The sequence below is a fragment of the Drosophila novamexicana genome, unplaced genomic scaffold, assembly GCF_003285875.2.
Source record: "Drosophila novamexicana strain 15010-1031.04,08,12 unplaced genomic scaffold, DnovRS2.1 tig00000434-arrow-pilon, whole genome shotgun sequence".
Taxonomy (NCBI): domain Eukaryota; kingdom Metazoa; phylum Arthropoda; class Insecta; order Diptera; family Drosophilidae; genus Drosophila; species Drosophila novamexicana.
Genome location: NW_020824802.1, coordinates 1,514,970 through 1,534,006, shown reverse-complemented (window position 1 = coordinate 1,534,006; position 19,037 = coordinate 1,514,970). Strand labels below are relative to the sequence as shown.

At 35.2% G+C, this 19,037-nt stretch overlaps 1 protein-coding gene across 1 annotated transcript; it reads right to left on the bottom strand.

Moving 5' to 3' along the window:
* Positions 1-6,588: 6,588 nt before the first annotated feature.
* LOC115760400 (pinin) lies at positions 6,589-14,966 on the bottom strand. Its single transcript, XM_030701701.1, has 3 exons — positions 14,768-14,966; positions 13,924-14,690; positions 6,589-6,718 (listed from the first exon to the last, which is right to left on the bottom strand). Exons 1-3 carry the CDS (start codon positions 14,893-14,895, stop codon positions 6,630-6,632), a joined length of 984 nt encoding a protein of 327 aa, XP_030557561.1. The 5' UTR covers positions 14,896-14,966; the 3' UTR covers positions 6,589-6,629.
* Positions 14,967-19,037: the final 4,071 nt, after the last annotated feature.

Here is a 19,037-nt window from a genome sequence, read left to right as displayed (position 1 = left end):
TATGGCAGACTTGTTTGGCTAAACAATATTAAAGAACCCAACATGAAATTACAACATTGGCGTATAATTTCTCAATCAACTACTTAGAAGGAAAATCAAACTATGTAGTAGATGCCTTATCACGCATCAAAATTGAAGAAGATATGCTTGACGAACAAGATATTAACACACAAGTTACAACACATAGCGCTAAAGAAGATAATGGAAAGTTAATACATTTAACAGAAAACCCATTAAACTATTTCAGAAGACAAATGGAAATGATTAGAAGTGATATCGAAAAGGTAGAACTTGAACCATATTTTAAAAAATTAAGGATAAAAATCGAATATTTAAACCATTGGAAAAGCCAAGCAGATATTGATAAAATATTTTTGCAAAAATTCAAGCGTATTATATATTGAATACGACTCAGATTTTTCAATAATACAGCAAGTATTTAAGGAAATTATGAACCCTAAAACAACTCGAATATTACGAACAAATATTAAACTGAAAGATATTAGGAGCTATGCAGAATTTAAAGAAATAATAGTTAGCAACCACAAGAAATTTGTACATCCAAGTATCGAAAAGATGGTCAGACTTTTTAAAGAAACATACTATTACCCAGAATATCAAAATTAAATCCAAAACATAATTAACGAATGTGAAGTTTGTAATCTAGCCAAGATTGATCACATGAACACATCATGTAAATTTAAAATTACACCAGATATAGAGAACTGTAGAGAAACTTACGTAGTAGATATATATTCAATAAAAAACCACAGCTATTTAACATGTATTAATTTGTATTTAAAATTTGCAAATGTAATTGAACTTAAAGGCAAGGATTGAATGGAAGCTAAAAGAGGACTTATTCAAATATTTAACAATATGGGAAAACATTCACTCTGCAGACAGAATAAGGACATAGTTGAAATTCAAATAACAACAAGTAAAAATGATGTAGCGGATGTAGAAAGACTACATAAGACAATTAATGAAAAAATATGTATTATAAATACTGATGACGACGAAGAAAATAGAGTTTATTGAGTTTATTTTATATACTCATAATCATAAGCTAAAACATAAATCTACTGGTAGACCTCCAGCTGACATTTTTATCTACGCAGGTACACATAATTAAAAACGAAATTAAATAAGATAAAATATTTACCGGAAGACGAAATTCCAAAACATCCTATAACATTCATTTTTCTGGCACTAATGCTGTCAAATTTATTACGAGGAAGTAATAACCAGTTTATAGATATCAACCATATTAAATCAAATAATGGATACTTACTCTTTAAAAAAGGCATGATAGACAGACTAGATAATTATGAGCACCATTGTCTCAAAATAAATTTAACAAAGACAGAAGACACATATAATAAACTAATGTTACAGACAAACAAACATAAAGACAGAATAGAAATTCATTATTTGACAGAAAAGTTGCAAAGAGAAATAAACGGTATCCGAATAGTAAAAAGAAGTAAAAGAGGATTACTTACTTACGTAGGAACAACATACAAATACTTATTTGAGACTATAGATAACAATGATAAAGAAGAACTTTAAGAAAAAATTAATTCAATACCTCAAAATAGTATTCAAACACGCGATCTCAACCATGTAATTGATGCGGTCAACCAAGTAATAGAAATAGTAAACAAAGAGAGAGAAGAAACTTAACTACTGGAACTACTAGCATTCAACTTACAATAATTTACAGAATATATTGAAGATTTAGAAATGGGAATGCAACTAACTAGATTAGGAATTTTTAATCCAAAATTATTAAAACATGGAATGTATACAACAAGGACAAGAAAACACTGATTATAAACCCATGCATATTAGGAATACTAAAACAAATCAGCAGTAGTTGCAGATTTTCAAAAACACATTTAATAACACAAACTAACTATGTTGAACCAAATATACTTATAACATGGAACTCACCCAAAATCACATTTAAGCAAAACTGTATTTAAAATGATATCTTAATTGAGGGAAATAACATAATAAAAATCCATAATTGCTCAGTAAAACTCAATGAGATATCTATAAGCAATTTGAATTCAGATTACACAAAGTATATACGTACTAAATAATATTACCAAATTAAAACAACTTTCGTACATTCAAACAAAAGAAATAATTTTCAAAAATACTAAAGGAATGAAAATATACCAAATTATAATAATTACAGTATTTGTAATTAATATATTAATCATAAAAATTTATCTATAAGTTTATAAACAAACCTAAATTAAAATTTCTTAAGAAACTAAATGTTATTGATGAAAATGAACAAGAAAATTTAAGTACATATGTATGTTACCAAAATTGTATCCAAGCATTTAAATAACATTTTTTTTACTTTTCTTTTTTTATATACCATACACGCGTGATGACACGTTTAATTTTTAGTGGAGAGAAGTAATATATTCACAACAACAGAATTTGGAACCAATGTTATTCATAAGTTGCAATGAATGGTATAACCAAAGACAATATTAACACATATTGTATTTTGTATAACCCACTGTATGTTTACAAATTGAATAATCATAACAATAGCATGCCTTCCGCAGCCTAATTCAAATAATGCTAACAGCAGCGAAAATCATAAGAGTAGAATGCCTTCTGTAGCCAGGCTCAAATAATGTCAAACATACATATAAGCAAAAACTGACCAACAGAAAACCGCTGGCATAAAAAGTTGCCGCTGCGGGCCTTTGCAAAAAAAAAACATATACTACAATTATTATTTAGCTTTAAATATAGCGTAAGCCAATTTTTGTTCTTCAGTCTTAATCCAGATATTCAACATAATAAACTGATACAAATTCACTCTCGTGAAATAAAGTCTTTTTATTTTTAAATTTATAACTACGTTATTATATATACATATGTATATATCGTGTCAGCGGCAGCTAGCGCAAAGCGCAACAATTTCTGTATACAATTACACATACATTTACGCGCGTCTTTATTGAATTATATCAACAGCATTGCGATAAGTACGTGCTGCTATTTTAATTGTTTTTTTTTTCAGTATCGATTGCTTGTTGGTATGGGAACTATTATTCGATTTTTTTAAATTTATTTTTATGACTGCTAAAGCAAACGGGCACGTCTCACGAGATGTATTTTGTGTTGGTAGAAGAGAGTTCAGGGTATTTGTCTAGTCGGGAATTCCCGATTTGCGATTGCAGTTTACGATTTACTTGAACAGAACGAATGCATTGCTGATATTATCCAACCTGTACTCGCCGATTGTCTGATTGGTTAAATTAGAGAAAATCACTGCGTAGAATATGTATGAGAATAATTTGGAATTAATTTAAGTCAAACTTGCGACAAAAGTCAAATAACAGTACGTATCAACCAAATGATTAGAATGTTCAACTGCAGACGAGAATAACGAGATATTTGATTTTCAAAATATCAATCTAATTAAACAAGAATTTTAAACCTTCAAAACAAAATTACAAAAACTGATTGAATACCATAAGTTGTGCTGCCAATGTTTAACTGTTTTGAAAACTTTAGCCAAGAATTAAAGAAATCTTTTGGCCTCCAACCTCAACATGTTAGGCGTTTTTTAGGTAAAAATAATATATTGTATTTATATAGCAGTTTTAGGCTGTGGTTTAGAAATGTTTCTTTGCTTCGCTTAGATCGACAACAGATGAATTTGATTTAAGATAAGAGGTCCTGCGACAACTGCAAGAGAGGCTTGCCAACATTAATTACAAAGAACAGCTGTTTTAGTCCAAAATGAACTTTTTTCATGTTTGAATATGAATTTAGCAATGCTAATGGTGACGGGACTCCTGTAAAATTCCGTCGGAAACCTGATAACCTTATCTGAGGGTCTTCTAATAATTCCTGCAGTGGTCCTCACATTAGATTCATCCAAGCAGTTGTGTTTAATTTTTTCTTAAATCAGGTTCGAACGGTCGCGAGTTAACAACTGTTTTTCTTTTTTTGTTATACAATTTTCTTAGTTACTAGCTTACGTTAAGATTGTTAATGTGGCCACTCTTGCCGATGATCATCCTATTTAGTTTCAGTTGATTCGTACTGTGGATCCTGCTACTAGTACAAATGCGAAGATATCCAACAGACAAGCTCCTGACAGGCTCTGTGATATGTGATCCATCGATAAAACTTTAAACAATTAACTTTTTGGTTATTTTTCCGGCCGCAAATAATAAGATTATTTTATTTTTATTATTATTTATTAACACAAAAATGTATGCGTTTATTTACAAATTTTAGACCAAAGGTTAATTAAAGAGTTGGCCCTATAGCCGCATAGTCAGCGTTTTCTATATTGCAGGCGGCATCGTTCAACACTGACCGTACCTTTCGATTTGTATGTTTATGTTTGTTTAATGCTTAAAGAGCCCATATAATGGCCAACATTTCTGTTCCGTTAACTGTGTAGTTATATGCCTGTTTGTCTGTTTCTGTCTGTCTATCTGTCGGCCAGTCTGCCTGCCTGTCTCTGTCATTCTGAATGTCTGCCTGTCTGCTTTCCTATCCGTGTCTGTCCTGTTTATTGAGTAAATTTCGTAAGTTATAAGAGACAAGAGACAATTGCCCGGCCTGGTCCGTAAAACGTAATAAGTAAAATTACAATAAAATCCAATTTAATGTAATAACACTATTAATATCAGCTTTGCGAACCTAATTTAGGTAAAGAATGACAGAACAGAGTCAAGATTAACGTTGTTAGTCGACACAGGTGCTGATGTATCATTAATAAATTAATTAATAATTAATTAATTCAGAAAAATATAATAATAAATTTATCAGGAACTAGTCAGAAAGAGACCCAATACAGTTGAATTGCTAATATATAAATTCATAGTACCACATAATTTTCATGTATGCAAAGTTCTTGTATGCAAATAGAATGATTATTACGTTTTTTGCTCGACTTACCATGCCGATTCTCAGTTTCTAAAAGACATAATTTGCTGAATACGACGTTTAAGGGACCGCCGATATAAAAAAATCCAACAATTCAGGTGATGTATCAGTTATTAGCTCGTGCATTGAAGTTATCGGAAAGAGAATCAACTGCGAAGGACCAAATTTCAGTCTGTAGCTACCTACGCAATCTTACCGAAAATCATGGGCCAAAGGAGAAATTCAAAAAAAAAAAAAACGTAATGTAAATTAGGCAAATCAATGTAGATTTAGATTCTGTCGGCTGACAAACTATTCACAATCAGATGCGCCGATTTGGCTGTCAAGCCTGCCTTATTCTGGGCATGACAGGAGTAGAGGCCCGCCTAGAATGGTGCATTGCATGGCAGGCGGCTCCCCGTAGTTCAGTGGCAGTCTTGGACGCGAATTTAGAGAACGCAGAGCAGTTGGAGTCATTTTTAGCATTGGTTTAGATAATCACCAATAGATGGATGTAAATATTTACATTAGGCTGGATTAGTATCAAATAGAAGTGGGTCTGTTATTCAACGAAGTTAGCTCGTTAAACGTAACCACAACCAACTCCCGAAGGTAACACTAGACTACTCTATTAATCGAATCGAATCGAGGCGAATACCATTGACAGTCAGGTTGATGCCGTATCTGGTCGAGCCCGCCGAATCGCTGGCGCTGCATATGTAGGTGCCCGTATGGGCCGGATCCGCGTTTTGAAAGGAGAACTAGTAGCATATCGTAGGTGGCATCGCTGTCACTGGCACTGCGCTCAAAGCTCCAGTGCACCATTATGGGATAATCTTCTTCTTCCTCGAAAGCAAATAACACTATCTGCGGCAGCACTGGGTTCAATGTATGAGAAAGTGTAAAGGATTTACGGGATTTACGAACCAAAACGAATGTACAAAAAAGAGATCCTGAAATGCTATATAAATGGAAGATAGACTATTGACAAACAATTCCGCGGCATAGCTGTTGTTCCCTGCATTGTTGCTCGCCATGCAACTGTGTTCGCCTATTTTGCTGGCCATCACGCCTAGACGTGGGAACAGAGGCAAGTCGTTGTGGGTTCAGCGTATTCTCTCTTCGTTTTCGAAGTGTAATGAGCGACAAATTTTGTTCTTACAAACGACGTTTAGTACTTTTTCGTTATCCATAGCATGCATGCTTTAAATCAATGATGACCTTAAATACTATTGTTGAATTGTATAGGCAAATCTAAAAACACATTTTTTTTGCAAACCGCACCTTGTGTTTTTCACTCAGCGGTTGGCGTGTTCCACTTGTCGAGGATCACACTTGGGTAGGTGATATAGATGTGCCTGATCCTCTTTCTGTCCTGTTGGGACGGCGCGATTGTCCGTGTCGTAGAATGGGCATAACGTGTTTGGAAGGGCATTAAAAGGTTTGGGTGTGTATGGGGTCGGAAATTCCTTTTTTGTATGGTATTTATAACTTAACCAAGTAAATCTCAACTTATAAGTATATATAAATTTATAAATACGTAATTCACCAACATCCATACACGAATGGAAAATTAATGAATATTTTGGTGCAGGACATAGACGGGTATAACTTGTAAATATTAAAAAAATCAGTCAATTAATTTCGATAGAAAATTATTTAAATTTTTATTTTTAGCATTGAAAATAATATTGTACGAATACACAGCTTCATGCTTTTTGGATAACCAAATTATAACTCGTTAATGGATTATCCTCAATCGGCACATTTGGAAAGTCTTGTTTTTCAGTGTTGTCACCTGAAAAAATTGAACAATATTGATTAAAGCACGGACTAGAAAGAAATTCAAGTTATGATAGTATACGAAATCAATATAACGAACTTAAATATATCCACCATGGCCCGGATCAAATTAATAATGTTGAGAATGAAATTTTACAAAAATTGTTCGTATAACTCGTCCCAAATTCATTGGGATCCAAAACAGCTATAGTATCCATCATGTTCTAGTTGCCAGCAATTTATATAAGCAGATGGGTTTTCGGATGCAGAAGAGTGCGAGCAAGACAAATGTCTTGCCTCATTCGTAAAATATTGTTTTTACATTAATACTCGTTCAGAAAGTGAAAATTATTTTTGATTTGGAAGCAATTTCTTTTTCGTTGCTGTTGAAGTGAGACCTGAAATTTCGAATATATACCGCGTCAGATGTCAGATGAATTTGACTACGCTCACTACAATGGGAAAAGCAATAACTTTTCGTTTTAGAGATGAAATGAGAACATTTGAAATAAACACTTCACTCTTCGAAAGAAAGATCTAAAAATATTCTGCCGCGTGGCAAATGAGCATAGTTCAGTTTAATAGTTAAAATCACCGAATTTGGAAGCAGTACTCAAAATATCTTGAATGACAAAAAAGTTTTCCATATAACAACTTAATTTTCGACCGATCGTTCCTATGGCAGCTATATGATATAGTGTACCGATCTTAATAGTATTTAGCATTTATATGAAGAGCATAGTAAAACTAATTAATGCCGAGTTTGGTCAAGATATCTTGGAAAAAACAAAATGTTTTTTCATACAACTTAATTTTTGACCAATCGTTCATATGGCAGCTACATGATTTAGTGGTCCGATCCATCTGGTTTTGGCATATGTGCTGCGTGTAACAGAAAGAGGGACTTCTGCAAAGACAGCTTTAAAACTGAGAGACTAGTTCGCATAGAAACAGACAGACGGACATGGCTATATTGACTCGGCTGTTGATGCTGATCAAGAATATATATACTTTATGGGGTCGGAGATGTCTCCTTCTATGCATTACACATTTCACGACAAAATTATAATACCCACTGCAAGGGTATAAATATAAAAAATAGAACAACGGTAGGGTTCGAACTTGCAACAGACCATACTAGCTGCCACCGCCTCTAGCGCATGAACTCAAAAAGTCAATTGCATTTAAATTGCGGGTTTACTTGATTTTTAGCTATGTGGTAGTAGCGGGAAGGTGGTGATAGCTATAAAACGAAAGACTCTTGATACAGACATACTAGTCTAAAAAGTAACATTCCTTTTCAAGCTCTAGCTTTTATAATTAAGCAAACTTGCTCAAAAAACAGGAATACGATGACGATTTTTATCGATTACTTGGAAACGGGGCAAGTTGTCGAATATCGGAAACTCGTACTGCGCGGCCGCGCTAGTGGGCCTACATTTAAAATTTCTCTAGGTCTTATAGATTCTGATATCCTTGCGTTCATACATACGGACTAATAGACAGACGGACATAGCTAGATCGACCCAGTGATTGATCAAGAATATATATATTTTATTGGGTCGGAAATGCTTCCTTCTGCCTCTTAAATACAAGTTTCCGCTTTTACACATTTTTAATGGGTTTAGGGTATAAAAATGCATATGTACTTCTGGCAAATAGCTAGAAAGAAACCAATACTTCTTACAGTCAATATTCAGAGGCGGCATAATTTGTCTATTGCCAATGTCAACAAGCGCGCGGTGTTCTGGAATAACGTTTTTTTGGGATAAGACTAAAATAATGTGCTAACATCAAGGCGGACCAAAGTTTCGAGAAAGGCCAACACAACTCTAAATTTTCAATGATGTGATGAAGAAGGAGTTTTACTTGAACAATCTAAAAAACGAATGTCAATGAGTGCGATAATGTTTAGTTTATGTAGATTCCCAAAGTTCAAATAAACATAGCCAAAGGCTTTACCACCAACAGCGACCCTAAACAGAAATTGTTTTTGTGCAGAGCTCGCTTGCTGTACAATTGCAGCAGAGTCATTAGCACTCCTGTCTGGAGTCCTGAATTTAACCAAATCGAAAACTAGAGCGGTTTCTTTAAGAGAGTGGGGAATCGGAGGTCAACTTAGGCAAGTTTGAATTTTGCAAAGAATTAATTGACATTGGATCGCCGAAGATTTATTACCCTTGTAGGCATTTCTCATTTGCAGATATATTTGCACATACAGTTAAAAAAAAAAATAATAGCACCACTACCACAAGTAATTTTTAACTAGTTGCCACACCCACATTTTTAGCAGTAAGGAAACTTGAAGCACCTGTTTAGAAAGGGAAGACTGTTACAAGCATGGGAATAAAAAGAAAATCATCCTATTGTTTAACGTTCTTAAGTTATTTAAGAAACTTTGCTGAAATTGGGCGCAAAAAATAATAGCACCACCACTTTTCAAAAATCGATTTAAAATAAAAATTCTAATAAGTGAGGAATTCATTGGTTAACAATTTTGAACTATTACTACTAAATCTATTCATCATTTAATATTTAGTACAGTGTCCCTTATTAGCAATAAAAGCTGCACAGCATCTTGGCATGGAATCAACCGAGTCCTGGCATTGTTTTAGGGGAATTTTGGACCAGGACTCTTTAATTTCTTCCCAAAATGATCCGATAGTGGTTGGTTTGGAAGCAGTAACTGCCATCTTGACGTCGTACCGCCGATTTTCGATGGGATTCAGGTCAGGCGACTCAGCAGGCCACTCCAAAACGTTCCCAGAGTTTGCCCTGAACCATTCCTTTGCTTTCTTACAATTGAATCTTATCGCTCTCCAAAAGCCAAACGAACGAATGACGGAAGACGCGGCTTGTTGATGCTGACACGAACAACGATTTCAGTCGCCTGTCTGCCTTCAGCAAAGCTGCGTCGTTTTTTTTTCGAAGTACATTGAGCGACAAATTTTGTACTTACAAACGACGATTAGTACTTTTTCTTTATCCATAATAAGCATTCTCTAAATTATTACCTTGTTATAAATTCAGATTATTAAATTAAGATATACAAATTTTTTATCACGAACCGCACCTTGTGCAAAATTTATATTTATACAATAGTCCACGTATATTGACATTACTTTTATTTTTGCACAGTGTATGCTGAAGAGATATTCTTATCCCGGCCAATGGCGTGCAATTACCTTTGTTTATATGTGTGAATTATGCATGCGTACAACAAAATATGTACATACAGTATGTCAAATTGTTTTGACAAAGCGAAAAATTCATATTTTCCAGATTAAGGTGCACTTTAAACAACATTCTTTTAATGTATTTTATATTTTATATTGATTTATTATTTTTCTAAGAACTAGTTTAAAAAAATACATATTGAGATCGATTACTCCAAACAATTTTTAAAAATCAAAATTAAAAATAATCCATTTTTAATAGTGTCAAGAAATTGTTTTGACAACCACTGTCATCGATTTCGCAATTCGCTTTTGATGCGATCCCGTTAGAATTCAGTTTTCATATTTTGCCTCTTACTTTGCCTATGAATTCTGTTAGCGTTTTCTGAAGAAATTTTGAGCGCGTGTTGAGCATCTTTTGATATTGCCCAATTTGTTTACTATAACCACCAGATCGGCAGAACAGTGATAGAATTATCCGAGATGTTTTCGTTGTCCAGACAAACAATATGTAACATCTTGGACCGCGCAAAAAATGAAAATAGACAAATAGACACAAAGGTCTCAAGTGGCCGTTCTCGAAAACTATCTGATCGAGATGAGTGGAAAATATTGAGAAAAGTGGAAATAAATCCCAAAATTTCTATCAGGAACATTTCACGGGATCTTGAGCAAGAAAATGGTATCAATGTTTCCCATGAAACAATAAGAAAGATCCTGAATTCCAATGCCTATACATCGCGGGTTGCACGTAAGAAGCCCCTGCTTTCACATATTAATATTGAGAAGCGGCTTTCATTCGCGCAAATGCACTTGGGGAAGCCAGCAGGTTATTGGGATGACGTCATATTCTGTGACGAGACTAAAATTATGTTATATTATAATGATGGACCATCCAGAGTCTGGCGGAAGCCCTTAAAGGCATTGGAAGCCCGGAACATAATACCGACGGTAAAGTTTGGAAAACTTTCTGTGATGGTATGGGGCTGTATATCAAGCAAGGGCGTTGGTGACTTGGCTTTTATTGAAAACAATATGGATGCTGCCAAATATTTGGAAATATTAAAGACTTATTTAATAAGTAGTGCTCATAAATTTGGGTTTTTTGATGGCAACAGACCAAATTTAAAATTTTACCAAGACAATGACCACAAGCATAAGGCTCATATAGTAAAGATGTGGTTGCTATACAACTGTAAAAAAGTATTGGACACTCCTCCAGAGAGCCCTGACATAAATCCTATGAAAAATGTTAGGTCCTTTTTAAAGAAAAAAGTGGCAAAAAGGAGTCCGAAATCTCGCGACGAATTGAAAGCTGCTATTCTTGAAGAATGGATAAAGATTCCTGAAACTTATAATATGGATAACCTAGTAAAGTCTATGAACCGGAGATTACAGGCTGTATGTGCTGCCAAAGGCCGCCATACAAAGTATTAGCGTTTTGTTTTTGTTGTTGAATATTATAGGTCTAAAAAAGTTTTGTCAAAACAATTTCTTGACACCATTAAAAATGGATACTTCTTAATTTTGATTTTTGAAAAATGTTTGGAGTAATGGATCTCAATATGTTTTTTTTTTTTAAATAGTTCTAAGAAAAATAATACAGTTTGTCAAGTAATTGTTTGCAAAATGAAAAACAGCACACAAATTCATTTTTAAACTTATATTTTACCGATTTAAACTATTTCTTCTTAATTTTTTTTTTTGCATATAATTATTATTCTAAGTATTCTTCATAGATATAAGGCACAACATAACAAAATTCAAAACGCAAATGTAAAAAAAAAGGAAAAACTAAAATGAGGCAATTTTTGCGCAGTCAATTAATTCTTTGCAAAATGCAAACACAATTCGAAATAGAGCCCAAGCAACCTAACGGTACTCCAAATTCGAAGAAATTTGAATGCGTGAGTCATTGATATGCTGTGCGAGCCTTCGAAGCGATTTTGCGTTTTTAACAGATTACATCTTGCCTAATTTAGAGCTTTTTGCAATGCCTGGTCAACTATTTAATGAAAATCTAATTCAATTAGTTTATTTCCACTACCACAAGGGGAAATCTGCTAAAGAGTTGGCGGAAATGTTCGCAATTAAGTTAATAACTATTTATAATATTATTAACCGCGCCGAAAAAGAAAACAGATTGGAATTAAAGCACTCCGGAGGCAGACCAGCGAAGCTCACTAGACGCGATCATGCAAAAATTTTAAAACAGATCAACGATCAACCTCAAACTAGCCTCCGACAATTGGCATCGGACTTAAAAAATGACTGCAATAAGACAGTGAGCCACGAGACAGTTCGTAAAGTCTTTAAAGTGCATAAATACTCCTCGCAAATAGCTAGGAAGAAGCCACTACTGTCCGCAGTAAATATTCAGAGGCGGCTTAATTTTTCAATTGCCAATGTTAACAAGCCCGCGGAGTACTGCGATGACGTTATTTTTTGTGACGAGACAAAAAAAATGTTATATTATCATGACGGACCCAGCAAAGTTTGGAGAAAGCCCAATGCAGCTCTGGAACCGAAGAATATAATACCAACAGTAAAGTTTGGCAAGCTTTTGGTAATGGTGTGGGGCTGCATATCGTCGAAAGGTGTTGGTGAGCTGCGCATTTTCAATGATGTGATGACGAAAGAGTTTTACTTGGACATTCTAAAGAATGAATTGTCAAGGAGCGCAATAAAGTTTGGCTTCGAAGACCCTCAAAACCCCAATAAACAGAGGTACAAGCTTTATCAGGACAACGACCCCAAACACAAATCGTTTTTGTGCAGGACTTGGCTACTGTATAATTGCAGGAAAGTCATTGACACCCCTGCCCAGAGTCCTGGCTTAAACCCAATTGAAAATTTGTGGGCTTTCCTAAAGAAGCGCGTAGGGAAACGGAGCCCAACTAATAAAAACGCTCTCATCAAGGCCATTCAAGAAGAATGGATGAAAATACCCGAAATCTATGACCTAAATAACCTTCTTCACTCAATGTCACGTCGTCTGCGGGCTGTAATATATACCAAATATTAGTACCACCATAGGTATAGTTTCCTAGATTTAGTTATGTATATAGTAATATTTTGCATTTTGCAAAGAATTAATTGACAGCGCAAAAATTGACTCCTTTTAGTTTTGTCTGTTTTTTTTTTTACATTTGCGTTTTGAATTTTGTTATGTTTGTGCCTTATATCTATGAAGAATACTTAGAATAATAATTATATGCAAAAAAAATTAAGAAATAGTTTAAATCGGTAAAATATAAGTTTAAAAATGAATTTGTGTGCTGTTTTTCATTTTGCAAACAATTAAAATATGTAAAAAATAAAGCATTAAAAGTATGTAGTTTAAATTGCATATTAATCTCGAAAATATGAATTTTTCGCTTTGTCAAAACATTTTCTTGACATACTGTATGTGTTATTAAACACTGCAGTGGATTTTGGCGAAGAAAAATAGTTTTGTTAGTTTTCTTGCGCTGATCATGGCCTATTACAAATTTATATTCACAAATGTATTTTATTTACAGAGGTTGGCCCGGTTAACAATCAGGTTTTTTTAAATCGATAATAGAATTTAGATCAGTCTTTAAATTTAAATATTAATTAATTAATTTCTCAAATATTATAAAATTACAATAATCAATTAAAATAATATATTAAAAATACACAGTTTAACTTTTATTTAAATAAGATTTTACGGGTTGGCTGCTGTAATCCAAAAAAAAACTTAATTTATTTATAATAATTTTATTGTATTGTATTAGCATAGGCTAGTTATTGATTCTCTACCGAAACAACCTCAGCACACAACAAACATACATATGCGAATTCAAGTTTGGGATAGATCATGATAAGCGCAGATAACTAAGAATTAGTTAGTTAGTTTTGGAAGCAAGCAAAAAGGAAGTCGACGGTGGACCTGATCTACAAAAAATTAAATGCTACCAACATTTGTTCTACCTGTCCCATTTATATGTTGTATGGTTAGTGCTGATACACACAGTTGCTCAAAACCATTAAAATTACTACAAGACAAATATATTTTACTTACGCATTCCTGGAATGTTGCTCTGCGTATGTTCTTCGGTTTTATTGTAACAGATGTGTTTTCTGTTCATTAAACAGTCGTCATCTATGTTTTTTGAACAGTCAATTTTCCGGAGTTCATCATGTAAGTGTTCGCGGCGCTGTTCTAATAAGTGATCTAACTCGAATTTACTTTGAATTAACAGCTTTTCTGTCTGTACCGTATGCATTCGAGGTTGGAAAAATAAATGTGGTTTTGTTTTTGTGCGTATATGATTTTGGTAATAAATTATCGAGGATTCCCAAGCCTTAAAGTCTTTAAGGCGTGCCATTTTTTTCTCAAGACATATAATTTCAAGTTGTTTAAGCTTTCTATCTGAGAATAGTGAATCACGTTCTTTTTGTAGTAATGCTCTTTCTTTCAGTTCTTGGTTTTCTAATTTTTTTTCTATTAGCGCTTTTTTGTCCTCATTTTTTCTTAGCCGAGACTCTTCTTGGCAGAATTTTTGTAATGTTCCCAAAAGGGACCCAAACATGCGCCGATTGCGAGCTCTCGATTCAGAATCTATTCCTTGAGCTACAACAACTTCTTCCCTCGAAGGCAATTCTCGAATAACACGCGAGTTTAGTCGCGGTGCTGGCATCCATAATTCGTCGTCTGAAAGCCGATTAAATACAATTTTGTCGTCATGCATACGGCGCTTTTGCTTTAAAAGGTCGTAGCGTTGGATGTTTTTGCTTTGATTTAGCTCATTTCTTTTACTTAAGATATCGGCATTATACTTTTCCAATCTAAAAAAAATATATATATATGTATGTATACATATAAAAACTCATACATCTTGCCACTGATGTTATTAAATAAAAACCTCGATTCCTTAAGCCCTCTACCAACAAGTCGTCGGATATTGTCGTTTAGTGTGATTAATGATCGTTTGGCAGAGCTAAGTTCTTTCTCTAAGTCATCAACAGAAGATTGAGCAATATTAACTTCCATCTTTAGCAAATTTTTATACTTATTTTTACGTCTTGATGGACTATTTTTAATATAAAATTAGGGATGCACGAACTAATTAAATTTACAAAAAGTTTATCGAGCTGATTCGATATAGCAAGCCATAATATATCATCGTATACAATCGATTTATTTCATTCCATACATCGAATACCAAATTTCCTTACCCACTGGTTCAACAAAATTTTTTGCCTGATTACACTATGCTCAAATTTAACGTAACATGTGTCCGTTGTCGGTAACAAATGAATGGCAAAAGTGCCGCTTCTATAAGTAAATAGCTGATCGGTTTGATTTTATTAACCTAAGCGCAAGGTTCCAAAAGTCAAATAATATAATATTGAATTAGGACCTCCATTAAATGGAATCTTTGGCAGAGTTGGTCATCATGGTAAAATTTAAAATAATAGCTTTAGGTTACCGCTTAACTTCTATGTTAAATATGCCATTTGTGGTAATGATACTATCATGTTTTCTATAACATCGATGTGAAATTTGTTGCATTTTTTATTATCGGCAGCATCGTTATTCCGTTTTGTTTTGGTTGCGGTTGATATTATCGGCCAGGCCGATACCTTTTTGTCAAATGATCAAAGTGGGGCGAATTAGAGAGCATAGCGGCACTAAATTAGCTGGAAGGGGAAACTCAATAGGGCGATTGCAATTGGCCACCCGATTCTCTAACAGAGAGATCAAGAAGAGAGAAGATCGGATGCCCTTGGCAATGTCCTCCGTCCCAAGCACACCCCCCATACTCAGCGCAGAGACGGCGGTAGCTGACATCAGGCTGCCGTTTATGATCAAGGTTTTTTTGTATAGCTTGTTTATCGCTTTGCGTATTTTACCAGGTAAAAGTAGTAAGTAATCTTGTAACGGGAGGGAACGTCCCCAAACACCATTGCGATTGCCGACCGCAATACCAAAATTTACTATAAAAAAAAATAGTCGAGCGCAGACTGAAACTTTGAACACTTTTCACTAGCCATTAAAGAAAAAAAGGAGAAGAAAGAAAGGGAATAAAAATCAAAAGATAAATATATAAGTATAAAAATACAACAAATCGCCCCCTTATCACACCCAGAGAATTAGATAACCTTTATAACCTTAACATATGTGTTTTAAAAGAATTATATGTATATTTCTGCGTGAGTCGTCTTTACGTCGATCGCCCAATAAATTAATATATATTGCTTCCCCATGCTGTATTTTAGCTGCGGCCAGCAAGGGCCTACATAAGCGGCTTATTAGTTAATTTGCATGAAATTATATTAGGAAGGTAGGAGATGTTTTGCAAAGAGATAGTGAAATAAGTAATAATTCCAATTGTTACAAATTTTAAGAAAATGCAACCAATTACACGCATGTACTGAAGGTAGAAAATGTTCGGCTAATTATGCATCGACGAGCAGAAGGGCATTACTGCCGACACGGGCTGATGAGGGACAGCCAGTGGCCAAAAAAAAGGGGGAAGGTAGTAGGTGATCGTCTCAGGTAAGGCGGGCACGCTGGTCCGGAAACGGGACCATATTTGGAAAAGCAAAGAGCATAAATATTTGTTGTTGTTTATTTAATGTTTTGGTATAATGTTTTAGTTTTTCTCTATACTAAACTGTTAATGTTTTGCATTTGTTAGTAGTTTCATGTGCTTGATGTGTATTGATTTTGTAGTTTGTTTTGCGATACTGTTGTGGAGGTTTGTTTTGCTACAGGTTTTGTAGGTTTTTGATATAGATTGTGCGGACTGCAGGCCAGGGACTACACCCAGAGAACCGATGAGCCAGCCGAAGCTGCCAAAAGGGAAACAAGTAGTTCTGTAACAAGTTCGATAAATCCCTGCAAAAACACGCATTTTTCGAATCCTTTTTGCATATGTGATATATGTGGTTTCGAATTGGAGAACGTACAGACAACATACATCACATTCGCAAAAACTATGACATTCGAAAACAGAGGTAAGAAATGTTGATTGTGGAATAAGGTTATTAATTAGGAAATATTCTCTTTAAACTTTTTGGTTATATCCGAAATGCAATTGATAAAAATGTATTAGCTTTACGGATGCATAAATATCACATATTGTTTGGTTTGATATTTATGTTTTGAATTGCTACTTGTATTCAAATAATCCTATATTAAATTGTTGATTTTCGCGAACAGTAATTTTTGCTGATGGAACGAACGAAGTTTATTTTGTTGACGTACTTCTTCTTTATTCTGCGGTAAGACTGCAACTTTACCTTTTGTGCTTATTGTAAAATAAATAAAATGAAATTTTACTGAGGCATATAAGCCGCCAACAATTTTTAAAAGTGCCGTTTAGAACATAACAGATCTGCAGGAGACTTTCGCAGAACTCGTCGATAGCGACTTATAAAGCTGGTCGAGATGGTTAAGTGCGCATCATGGCCACAAGTGAAGCCAATTTCAAGAGCCTGGTCAACATGCTGATTCAGCGTAATGTGGAGTTCCACACTTACCAGCTAAAGCAGGATAAAGCATATAGAGCCGTCATTGGGAATCGACATCACAGTACTCCTCTTGATCACATCCGAAATGCCCTAAGCAAGGTTGTCCACTCGGTCCGCCACATAACAAATGCCAAAAATAGAGCTACAAACAAGCCCATGGCAATATTTTCCGTTGACTTAGAGCCAGCCAGCAATAACAAAGCCGTCTTTGAGATCAAAAGACTGTGCAGTGCAGTTATGGTGAATGAGCCCCCAAGGAAGTTCAATGACCTCATTCAGTGCCATAGTTACCAGGTCACACCCAATGTTACTGTCGTTAGTCATATCTATGCGTCAAATTCAGTGTCAATCACAAATCCATAGATTGCACAAAGCCTTGAAATGCTCCTGCCCCATGCATCCATTGTGGCGACAGCGACAATGCTTCCTTCAAGGGACGCAGAATCTACAATGCCATTGTGCAACAACAACAAGGATGTGAGACCTAACTTCATTAGCATGCTCCATCAACACTCCTTCAAAATTTAGGAATAGTTACGTTAGCTACGCTAATGTAGCAGGAGGTCAATCCCACACCAACCCAACTTTTAGCGACTTTAACCTCGCACCAAACGAGCCAAGTCAACCTTTGATCGCTCAAATACAGGCCACGAGTTAGATAATGAAAACACAATTTGCATAGATGGCATTATTAGGCAAATGGGCCTAAAGCTGGTCCTATGGAATTCGAACGGCCTTTGCAAAAGTAGGCCTGAGGTTGACATGTACCTTGAGAGGAACAATGTAGATATTATGCTCATCTCTGAATCTCACTTTATCGGTAGATCTCATTTCAAATAGATGGTTATAGCCTGATTTTCGCAAACTACACGAATCATCAAATCAGAGCTAAGCGCACTCCTGTCCTGGAGCCCTGGTTTCAAGCAGCCTTGACAACAATCGACACGCCAACTGGAATTAAGGCAGCCTCTGTACCATCCAGACACCATGTAGCAATTCGAATGTTTACCCAAATTTTTAATGATCTCGGCCACAGCTATAATCTAGGGTGACTTCAATTCAAAAAACACCTGTTGGGGTTTTAGGCTGTGCAACCCAATGGGAATTGCCCTGCTATACTGCATCCAAGCAAGGCATTTCACCACTCTTTCGTCCGGGCATCCAACCTACTGGCCCACGGACATTCAGAAGGTACCAATTCGTTCTCGACTTTGCGATCACCTATGGTGTGGACTCAAATCAAGTGCATGACTTTGATTTTTTGAATGACTTTGATCTACTATCCGATCACTGTGCGCAGTGGTGCTTCGAGGCAATCTTCCTGTAAGCACCAGTAAGCGAATCACCAAGGTACTAACTAGAAGCTCTTATGTTGATACGTTGAAGGCATGGAGGATACACTGGATCCCACCATCAATTTAGACACTGCTGAGGATATCGAGGAAGCTGATGAAACTCTCACACGCACAATTTTAAGGGCCTGTGGAACGCCACCAGATTCCTCAGGAGACCAATTAAAAGGATTGCACCCCTTCTCAACGCATCTGGCTCCTGGTGTTGTTCCAATGAGGAGAGAGCCCAGACTTTCGCAGTTCATCTGGGGAGAATTTTCACACACTTCAACATATGTTCTACCTCGGATGCAACTGTCATACA